Source organism: Chamaea fasciata, unplaced genomic scaffold (genome assembly GCF_029207755.1).
Source record: "Chamaea fasciata isolate MVZ Bird 193981 ecotype frontalis unplaced genomic scaffold, bChaFas1.0.hap1 SCAF_43, whole genome shotgun sequence".
NCBI lineage: Eukaryota > Metazoa > Chordata > Aves > Passeriformes > Sylviidae > Chamaea > Chamaea fasciata.
Genome location: NW_027094128.1, coordinates 1,641,587 through 1,652,661, shown reverse-complemented (window position 1 = coordinate 1,652,661; position 11,075 = coordinate 1,641,587). Strand labels below are relative to the sequence as shown.

The window sequence follows — 11,075 nt, the reverse complement described above, 5'->3', positions numbered from 1 at the left end:
TTAGAAGAAAAAAGAAAATCACTCCTGAGTGATGTGAACGAGACAGGCTCTGAGGGACTGCAGTAAGTAGCTCTTTAAAAGATATAAAGACATAATAGAGGAGGCAGTGAAAAACAGCATGGCATTCTCTGAAGGCAGAATTCGCACCATTTGCTTAAGCTGAAAACTCCTGAGAAAAGGAAAAGATTGGAACATGCTTCTAAGAGAGGTTGGTCTCCAAGTAGCTCAAGAGTGTTAATGCATAGGCCACCTTCTCAGGGGACTGAGATTCTTCTGTATGAATACTTACACAGTTTATAAATACTGTGATTTTTTTTTAATAGGCTAAAGTGAACAATGCCAGCCTCATTGGAATTGGTTACACTCATGCCCTTCAACCTGGTACGCAGTTCTCACTGGTAGCAGCAAATGGTGTTAAGTACTACACTATGGTATAATTCACTGTCATCTTAAGAACAGACTAGATGAACAAAGGAGCTAGAAGTCTACGCAGACTCAGAGAACTAAAGGATATCTGTGTATGCAAGTTCCTGTGGCAACTAAGCCACATTAGTGAGGTCAAGGACCTGAGGAAGAGCACTGTACTGGGATGTCAGTGCATGATGGTTCTCGTGACTTGCTTTTGTAGGTGTAAAGCTGACCCTCTCAGGCTTGATTGATGGCAAGAATTTCAGTGCTGGAGGTCACAAAATTGGGCTGGGATTTGAGCTGGAAGCCTAACACAGCTTTAAGTAAAACAACTGGTGGTGCTCTGGAAGATGAAGGAAAAGTGTACCCGGTGCATTTCAGCCTTAATATTACTCGGAAATTTGAAGAAGTGTGAACTTTCTACTCTGCCCAAGAATGACTTTAACCCAATGCTGAAGTCCAGAGTGTGCCAGCACAACAAAGGAAGACACTTGAAGGCATGCATGGAAGTTGTGATGTTTGTGCCACATTTCAGTTTCCTGTATTTTAAATCTGTTCAAAAAAAAAACAAAAGAAAATCCAACCTCTCCCTATTATTGTATTGCATTTTGCATGTCCTATACTTCACAGCCTTTTATAAAAGGAGGTCTCTGTGTTGTAGTGGAAATTTGGGGTTAGAACAGAATGAAATAAATTGGTCACAGTCAGAACACAAGGTTGGTGTGTGTTGACTCTCACCAAGGTTCCATCCAGCTGGGTTTTTTGGTCTTTTTTTCATCTTTTCATGCAACTTTAAGCATGGTTAATAGATTTGTTACACGATACCTGCACACTGAAGATTTCCTTCTTTGGTTTCCAGGCTAACATTCTTACACCTCTCACGTTTTAGAGACCTGCACAGTGAAAGCAGTTTTTTCCATTATAGTGTTATTGAGCGCATCAAAAAGAGCAAACCAAAAGTTTACATGTTTTAGATAATTTCGTTCCCATACAGGAAACAAGTATTAGGTAAGTACAACCATTACACTTAAAGAAAAAAAGTGCAAATCAGCAAAGTTAAGCAATTAAGTTCACAGTTCATTAGGAAGGTGACATCTACCAGTGACTGGGTATACCTTGTCCATTGTTCATTAGAAAGCCTAAAATGCAGCAAAACAGCCACAGGCGATGCCCAAGGGAAGACGTATCAGGACAGAGATCTGCTGTCTTAAGGCACAATTAAGAACATTCTCCAAGCAGTTAGAACAGGCATTCCCTAATGTATCTTTGTGAAAGTGTCTGAGAAGTGGATACTAAAAGCTAAGCCATATGTATCACATAAGCAGTTGGTGACAGTAGAAGGCAGCTGATATTCCCTTCTCAGAGGCAGCAGCTTTTCACAGTTGGCTTCCCAAAGCAGCATGGCTTCAGAGGCAACCAGAGTGATTCTACATCTGGGTTTGTTCTGGATTGTTTGTTTCTTCTACCTGAAGCTGCAGCCAGCTCCAGTCTAGAGGCAAAAGAATAAATGAAATTCAACACCAGGCTACAGTTGAGCTTTTTCTAAAATAAAGGTAAAGTGTGTTAAGAGGTATAAAAAATTTACTGGGAACAAGTTGGTCAATTTCATGATGAGCCACGTGACTGCTGTCAAGGAAACAACCTACTTGCACTCTCCAGTATTTTACTCTCTCTTCAATATTCTGCATTGTTAAATTAAGGATCCCTGACACCCGCTCATCCCAAATTTGTGTGCAGTTTTGCAGTAGTTTTGTACAACAGCCAAGTGCTTTGCCCCATCCTTTACTGTTTAGCGCAGCAAGTTCCCAGCATGTGGCTCCCAGTTTTGGCAAGCAGAATATGTCAGGCGCAGATTATGAGGGAACCGGTGCTTCCTATCTCTGTGCATCTCCTACTCTCCCCCCTGGCCATGAGTAAAATGCAGATTTCATTTAGCTGTGTTAGTGGTGGCAAAGTTGCACATTCAGAACTTCGAAGCCAGGCACTTCCTTAGTCCATTTACAGAAGAGTGAATACATTACCAAGAAACTCTGCTCTTGATCCTTCATTGTGTCATGCATCACATTTTCTAGTTGGCTACAAAGTTCCCGAGATTCCAGCAGCAGCTCCTCACTGAAAGGGGCAATTATTACACTATTAATTTCTGTGGCAGTTTAAAGAGATGCTGCCTCTATCATTAAGAAATACTTCTGGCAGATACGCTGCAGAACACTGAAGTTAGTCAGGACATAGGCTTGTAATTCATACTGCAACTTGAAAAGTTGGTGGCAGCCCCTGATTTACCAAATGGGGGAAAGGAAATGTATTCCAAGATGGAATTGGGTTCTTATTAGGTGGAAACACTGCTGCTAGAGGAAAAGCTGAGAAGCCTATAAACTTAAGGATGGGGCAACAGGCAAAAAAACAAACCAAGGTCTTTCATTCCAAGTGGTAACCCAGTTCAATTAAGCAAGCCGGAACTACGCATGCAGCAGTCTCAATGACACAGCTCAGCTACTGTGACCTTACATGACAATACTTCATCAGTTCTTGCTGGCAGTGTACTTCCAAGTGAGCCCAACCATCTCAGATTAAAGGAAGAAAACCAAAAAACCACTTTTGTTACTGAGGCTGGGGGAAGTGAAGCCATGCATGATACCCAGTTTTCATACGGAAGATCTGAAAGCCCCAGCAAGTCTTAACTACCAAGTAAACTAAGGCTGCTGACAATGCAAGCTGAACACAAAGTGTAAAATATGAGAAACCCTGTGGGCCATTATTTCACAAAGCAGGAAGCCTAGCTTTGTAGTGGTGGCATTAGCAGCCAAAGAACTCCAGACTTTGCCTCACCTTTTTCTTACAGATTCTGATAAATTGAATGTTCCAGAAGGGACTTGCAGCAGCAGTTGACCTGAGCTACCAAGACGGGATGTGTTCACGCTCTCTGGACTGCCAGTAACAGGACCACGCACTTTACTCTGAAGAAAACACAGAATATTCAGAGTGCAATTGTTCCCACTAGTTTTCAGCAGCCGGGAATATGAGACAACCTGGAACTTGGCTTTCATACTGATTCAAAAGAAAGAAAAGAACCATAGGATACACTCAATTTACTATTGTTTCAGTAGCCTGTGCTACAAACCATATTCTCAGGTTAAAGGGGAGTTCTTATTTTACTTACACAAGCAATTTTCAGCAAGTTCCACAGTTCCTTCTGTCGTTTCTCCTGAAGCCTAACAACTGTTTCCTCATCTTCACTCATCAGATTCATCACTTTCTCCACTCTGGGGAACAATTCCAATGCCTTCTGTTTTCAAACTACAGTTTTACTATTAAAAAAATAAAAACTAATCAGATCACACATGGGCCACTGCAGTAGGAGAACAGTTCTGAAGTTAATTATTTTCTGTTAACACTGCAAGATCTCAAGAGTCATATGCAATGAGTTTTAAACCTTCTCTTGCTGGAAGAGAAAATACCTTCTCTCAACTCTGAATAAAATGTACAAAGCTCACCTGAGCTGAGCATAAATGACTCAAACTTTTTTTTCAGAGGTCTGGATTGCCTGTAGAAGCAGTCGTACTATTTCCTGGCTGTCACCGCCTGTCCTCTGATCCAGAATGAGAGCCAATATTACACAGAAAGGTCGGTTTATAGGACAGAGTGAGAAGATTCTTAGCGGCTCATTTCCACTACTGCTTTAATCCTGAAACAGCCAAAGTTCAGGATATGCGAGTTTGAGTGGGATGAATTACACTGAATTTTAGCCACCTTCTTCAAAATTTAAAGAACTTGAAAAGGAGAGTTGGGACTGGATCAAAGGAACAGTCGTGTCTTTCATCCTTTCTACCCAGAAAGGTTGTTTGTTGCTTATGGCAACAGCCTGCTCTGAGAAGAGCTCCAGAGGAGTTTCGAGAACAGCTCACAAAGCACCAAGAAAGGAAGGCTGGCCTAGTGTGAAACTGACTCCCTGACTTCCCTCTCGAGAAAAGGCAATCCAGGAGAGCCCATGTGCTGCTAGTGTCTGGGCAGGCCTAGAAGTCAGATAGTTTTCTCAATGATCGTTACTACATCTCCAAAGTTACACACAAAGCAAGCTGACCTTGAGCTAAAGCGTCTTTTACCTCTTGGCTTCTCTCTGAGTCTTCGGTACAGCTCTCTGGCTTGTTCTTCTCTAGAAGAAAAAAGCAGGAAAGAAAAGGATTTCCAAAGAACCAAAACATGGAACAAATAGTTTGAGAACTCAAATCTTTTCTATACCTGTCTGCCATTTCAGAACAATGACAGATGAGTCAAAAAACATCTTTAGTGTTAAAGTGCTCCCAGTCCCCCACAATTTGGGTGGAAGAAACAGCCCTTTCACTGTCCTCTAGTGAGTAAGCTTAGCCAGAAACACTCCTGCATCTGAAGCTCAAGGTAGTTCAACTCACAAATCCTCCAGTGTTCCTCCTTGTTTACGACCTAGCGGGCTTCTCTGCAGGTCCACGATGTCTGTCTGCAGGGCCATCATCCTCTTCACAACCTGCTCCACATCATCTTCCTGAAAGCAGGGTAGAACATAAGCAACACAACAGTCTCATACCTAGAGACACTACCACTCACACTCACATTGGTTCTTCCTTTCTCATTCTTATTTCTAAACAAACCAACAAGATGCAAACAGCAGCCTTGGCCAAAGACAAACGAGTCGTTTCAATTCAAGGAAATTCCAAGACGTTTCTGGGGCTTCGCCAAGATCTCCCATTTCCCCCTAAGCCTTACAACAGAATGAGCTTCATGTAGTACTAATAATGGACAAAAATTGTGCCACACAAACCAAGGCAATGTGAAATCTGACATCAGGGCAGATACAAGGGGCTTCTATTTAAGGCAGGGACAATGAAGCTAAAGGGGGAGGAGGGGAGAGATAACAAAAACAAACCTCTTTATGACTAGCAGTTAGATTTAGAAACATACCCACCCACAAAGTTCCACAGCTTGCTCCATCTCTTTCCAGGCAAACAGCAGCTTCTCAGAAGCTACAGGAATCAAAGAAGGGTGACTGGCTTTCTCAGGTTCACAGAGAAGGAGGCAGGTGTTTTTGTGAGGAGAAGAGTCATGAAAAGACCCGTTTGCCAGATGCTATACTCACTAACTCCAAACTCAATCTGCTCTTTATACTTTTCCAGGTCAATTTGGATGCTTGTTTTAAAGAAGTCCAGCTTTGCTTCCAGCTGCTGAGAAAGGGAGGCCATAGAATTCTTCATCTTCCAGAGGGCACTATTGTAACGCAACAGATTCATCCTGCAAGGACAAGAAGGTCCTATTAGCCTCTGAAAGTAGAAATCCACCAGGCTTTCATTTACATCCAAAACAGATACTTGAGATAGCGCTGAGGACAAATGCAGTTGTGCCAAAGGGCTAACTCTCCACTTTTCATGAATTGCATACAGCTCCAATCACGGGCTTCCCCATTCCAACAGGGTCCCATTTCTGTCTTCCCTTCCACCAGCGCACAAAGACAGAGATAAGTATTGTGGAGAAACGGCCACCGTACATGGCTGCTCGCTGCCCCTGCTGAAGCCGATTACAGTCCTCTTTCAGCATCTGCATCGTCTGCCAGATCTGACCCCACACTTCCCGCAACTGGAAAAAGTGGAGATTCTTCTTTGGATCCTGAACTGAAAACAGAGGAGGTGGGAGAAAGGGAAATGTACATATCAGCGTGAAGCAGGAATACTGTGTTATCACAAACCAGACCAAAACATTGCTCCTTTGAGGGGCATGTTACTGCCTGCAAAGCCTAGAGCTGGATAACCCCTGTGCAGCTCCCCTAGCATGTCAAAATCAAACACCTCCCTTTTTTAGTTATTCTGATAAACTGAATGAATGACAGTCCATTTTACTGCTTCTTCAGTCCCAATACGCAAAAGCTCCCTCTACTCTTTGTGCATGATACAGACCACAAAACACAGACGCCCCTCTCAACACTGACCCCGGCCCGCCCTTCATATTCATGCCAGAGGAGTCCTTATGGATGCAGCCAACACTTTCTGGATGAGGACGCAAGGCCACCTGAGCCTCAGGAAACTTTCTTGTTATCAAAGAGGAAGAGAAGGTCTGTGTCTGCTGCTGCAGTATCATTCCCCTGCACAAGACAAAAGACCCAACCAGGTTTTCTTGGGAAGAGCAAGCCTTGGCAACACCACAAACAGAAGAGTCCTCCTCAAACAAACACAGAGCACCAAAGGCAACAGGCTGCCTACGCTACAGTGGCTGTTAGGTCTGTGAGGTTACCATGACAAAAGCATGCCACAACAGCAGGGAGTGCTGTGATCCCAAAGCGAGTGCAGTGACTTCTGATTCACTCAAACTTAAGAAAGGGAATACCGAGACTCACCTTGCCATCAGCTGTATGTTTAGTGACCAACTTCTGAGAAAACAATTCAAGTCCTGCTTCCTGCACTAGTTCCTGGTCCTGTTCTGGAATTCCTGTATCTGACTGAATCCTGGCCTTCACACTCTGCAGAGTCTCTTCCTCTGTCACAGGGTAGGTGTGCACAGTTCCCGTAACCATGTTCAAAGCGTGAAGCACCTACCAGAAGAGTAGCATGGCATGAGAAAGGCTGAAGATACATTGGTCATCTTAGAGCAGAGATTGAGGGACCGAAAAAATGACCACCAAGAAACTCTTCAAAGCACTTGGCAGAATCAAGAAGTCACTTTACAGCTACTTCCTAACATTATGGCAAAGTTCTTGTCCTCCATCAAGTGGAAGAGAGGCCACATGGCAGTTAAATACCTGTAGAATCCTCTATCAGAATATGGAACCAAGCATGCACAGAAGCTATTCGCTACTCCCAACAAGCTCAGGGAGTATTTGTCCTCAAAGAAGCAAGAGGAAAGCACCTGTCACTAACGATCAGGAGACAGTTCTATGAGTTTCTGCCTCACTCTTCCTCCTAAGTCCAGGATTCAGAGGCTCAGGAAACTGCTCTCTGGAAAACTTTTTAGGGTAATACAGACATATTGCTTACCTTCAAGTTCAAAATGTCATCCAATGCTTTGAAACACCCATTGGGTCCATAGGTAGGATCTGTACCTCTCTGACGTGGGTGCCACATTAACATGAGTTGCGGCCATTTCTCCAGCCTCCCAGACAAAACACTGAGCAACAAAAACCAGATCAGAAAAGGTAAAAGTTCATTGGCAGTAACGATACGGCCTGTTCTGTGTGGGAGGACTGACAAAACTGCCCCCCTCCTTCTCCCTCCAGCACTCCACCTCTCCCCATCACAAACGCAGTGTTTAGAAGGCAGAAACCAAGACTACACAAGTCTGACAAGTGACAGTAGTACTGCCTGTGTCACGCACTCAATGTATTCACAGATTAACACAGTAAGGCATATAACACAAACTTGGTCCTTTTGCAGAAGAATCAGTTTATCTCAGCACAGCAATTTTTAGTACTCACCTGTTTAGATTGTTGGGGCAGGGCAAACTGCTAGAAAACTTGACTTCTCCGGATAAGTCTTCTGAAACAACAATATCCAGCTCACTCTTCTGATGCACTTTTGTATGCCTAATGTAAGCGAGTACAATGGTGAAAAAATTGCCTGCCTTTCCCAGCCTGCATGCTAGTAGGCTCTTGAAAGCTACTCTTGACATATAATACAGATGCCACTTTGGTTTCTGTTACCTGCCCTGCGGGAGTCAGCCCTTATCCCATAGAGCAAGGATCAGGAATGCTGAACTTGCTCAGGTGAGTCAAGCCCCCGTGAAAGGGGTCACTTTCCAAAAGGGCAAGAAACATGGGGATATTATCCTCAGAATCAAGGGACCACACTTCTGCTTCCTGTAAACAGGAAAGTCACATCATGCCCACTTACCACCCAGCCACGGTTCACTCACCATTGCACTGGCTGCCAGTTGGGTAGGAATGGTCGGAAGCCTGTAATGCACTCAAAGGAAGCGTGCCAAAGCTCCAGGAATCCACTGTCACCCTATACTTCTGCTGTTCCAGCAGCTCTGGGGCCTGATACAGTTTACACGCATGAGACAAAGCCAGATGGCTTTGGCCAGAAAGCTCTTAGCTTTCTCTGTCCCTTAACATCTCATTAACATTTGTACAAATAATTAAAGACATTACTGAACGCTGCCTCTCACGGGCTTTAAGACCCTCCTGGAGTGAGTAGCATAGGTTACTGGCACTCCTGCTTATTTATAACAGATGCAGGTAGCACAAAACCCAGTCTCAGCAAAACCCAGCGTCAGCAAAAAAGCAGTCACCTTTGCTAGCTTCAGCACCACAAACGCACCCCATACCGTGCAAGTACCTAATCCCAGCCCAAAGCTTGGTAACAGTTAATTCTATCCCACTAGAAAGCAGTAGCTGCTCTTCTAGCTGAATTCCTTTCTTACCAAGTACTGCAGAGTCCCAACAAAGGATGTGCACAGGCTCCCCTGATCCAACTCCTTAGCATAACCAAGGTCAATGATTTTGTGTATTAACTGAAACACACAACAGAGAATAAGAATGCCAGACTGAAGTCCTGTTAAAAGCACATCATACAGCAGAAAGAAAAGGTCTGGCTCTTCAAAGCTATGCAGGAAAGGTGCCAGTGAAGAGATAGAAGCAGAAATGGGAGGCTACTGTAGATTTCTAAAACCACAATGAATTTGAAGGTGTTGTAGCACACTTAGCAGTTACGCCTCTAGCTCCTTCCGATCTTTGGTCAATCAGTACAGTCTGCTTCTTTCCTTAATAGTTGAAAGTCAAAATGTCAGGTGTTAACAGACGTCTAATACAACGTCTCACCTCAGCTGCACACAGAATACTATGTGACAGTGACCTGAGACAGGTGTTATCCTGGGCTGAGTGCTCTTGCAGAGGGACCATGTAACTGCATGAAGCACATGCAGGTTCCTTGTAAGTTTACTTGTCTGTGCAGGTAGAGACGACTGCTTCCTGCTTACCCTTTGCTCTCCTTGCTGCAGCACAATGTTCTCTGGCTTCAGGTCTCTATGGATGATCTTGTTCTCATGAAGGTATCTGAGAGCAGAAGCTGAGACAGAAAAAGCCAGTTGTTAGAGCTAAGTAACAGTACCTAGCATGAGCTCAGTAAGGATTCATCTATTCTATCTAGTAATAAGCATGGCTTTCACATCAGACCTTGTACAATCAAACATACAACGAAACACTGAGTGTCAGGGGTAAAGTCAGCACCATAGAACTCTGGACACAAATTGAGTTCTCTCTCTGGATGTTCCCTCACATCCTTCCTGTAAACTGTAGTAATGCTGGCTAGCTTCCAGTAGGCAAGAACCTCCCCAGACTCCCAACACTTTTGGGAGATGATCAAGATCATAAAAGATCAATCTGAAATGGAGTCACTAAGGTCACTACTGTATATCTGGAGAGTGGACTCAGGACTAAAAGGGTTTCCATAGTTCAGACAACTGAAGGTACTGCCACCACTTACCAATGTCAGATAACAAGATAAGAATAGCTTCTTCCCGCAAGCCACAGCAATTCTCCAGCTGGTCCAGGTACTGCAAGTAAGGAACACAGAATGTAGTCTTTCCCTTCTCTATCCCGAGGGAACTCCAGAGTTCCACAAATTCTCAGGGATGCAAGAAGTTTCAGCAACAGCAATTAAATTCTCCAGAAGCACAAAACTCTATGGACTGTGACTTGCGGTAGCAGCAATTACAGCTTTGTGCCTTGGTTTAATTGCATGGGAAAGAAGATGAAAGAAGTCACTGTCATCCCGTTTTCATCCTCCTATTTGTTCCATCCCTCTTTGCCTGACAGTATCAACTCCCATCTGAGGCCTAAGGTCTGTGTTTTAGCTATGGGCAGATTATAGCAAAGGTCAGAAAAGCCTTAGGATTAGAACTACCATGTGTTATCTCTTCCTATGACAGACAAGAGTTCATCACTTTCAGGAAGGGTACAGCCTACAGATGCACCTACCCCACAATGGTACCACATCTACATGACACCTTACAATCTTCCACTAGGGATCAATGAAGGTTCTCTCCCAAGAGTACTGATAGACGAGTCAGACTATGTAAATCGATTTGGAGAAAGCAGAAACTCTTCTTGGTGGATTGAAGAGGGCTTTGAAGTGTAAAGCTGCTGAAGAGATTAGAGGGAATAATGTATAGTTGTGACTGCATAGAAGGGACATACAGAAAGATGCTGCAACAAATAAATGAGACTATCAGAAAAAAGCTAGCCTGCCAGACCATTGCCATAACTCTGCCTTTTTAGCAAAAGCATATGATACTAGTAAAAACTAAAGGCTTAGTTGGGAAGAATCGGTAGAAATATTGAAAATAAGTCCTCACCTATCATCAAGCAAAGTCATTTTGCCTACACATTCTCTACACAAGAGAGAATCTTCACTCTCACCCAAAGTAGCAGTCTACAAGAAATGCAGATCCTCTTAAACCACAGTTAACACAAACTGACCCTTCAGCAGACCCTCTGCAAGAGATCTCTTAAGTAGGTGTCAGTAATCAGAATCTCAATTAACGCATTTAAATCACCATTACACTGCATCATCAGATAAGCCCATCTCTCTAATAGTGCACATGGTACTACTGTTGGCATCCTACAATTTAGGGAAAAAGTACTTGGAATTTACTTCTGTATTATTCCCCAGGAAGCACTCTCTCAGTTTCCTCCAGATGTAAATGAGTGT

At 43.6% G+C, this 11,075-nt stretch overlaps 1 protein-coding gene and 1 long non-coding RNA gene across 3 annotated transcripts; both read right to left on the bottom strand.

Annotated features, from left to right (window-relative positions):
• Positions 1-519: 519 nt before the first annotated feature.
• LOC136303920 (uncharacterized) lies at positions 520-5,662 on the bottom strand. Of its 2 annotated transcripts, XR_010724305.1 has the most exons (7): positions 5,519-5,662; positions 4,818-5,405; positions 4,512-4,561; positions 3,569-3,716; positions 3,238-3,365; positions 2,430-2,520; positions 520-1,897 (listed from the first exon to the last, which is right to left on the bottom strand). It is a non-coding gene; the product is annotated as an uncharacterized lncRNA (long non-coding RNA). The 2 variants fall into 2 exon arrangements; XR_010724304.1 differs by having other exon boundaries at positions 4,818-5,662.
• A 786-nt stretch (positions 5,663-6,448) lies between these two features.
• LOC136303912 (inhibitor of nuclear factor kappa-B kinase subunit beta-like) lies at positions 6,449-10,514 on the bottom strand. The gene is given in 10 exon segments (XM_066207610.1): positions 6,449-6,514; positions 6,767-6,961; positions 7,404-7,533; positions 7,841-7,948; positions 8,278-8,335; positions 8,338-8,401; positions 8,788-8,877; positions 9,343-9,431; positions 9,849-9,918; positions 10,343-10,514. Coding segments are annotated over 10 exon segments (888 nt in total). The 5' UTR covers positions 10,361-10,514.
• Positions 10,515-11,075: the final 561 nt, after the last annotated feature.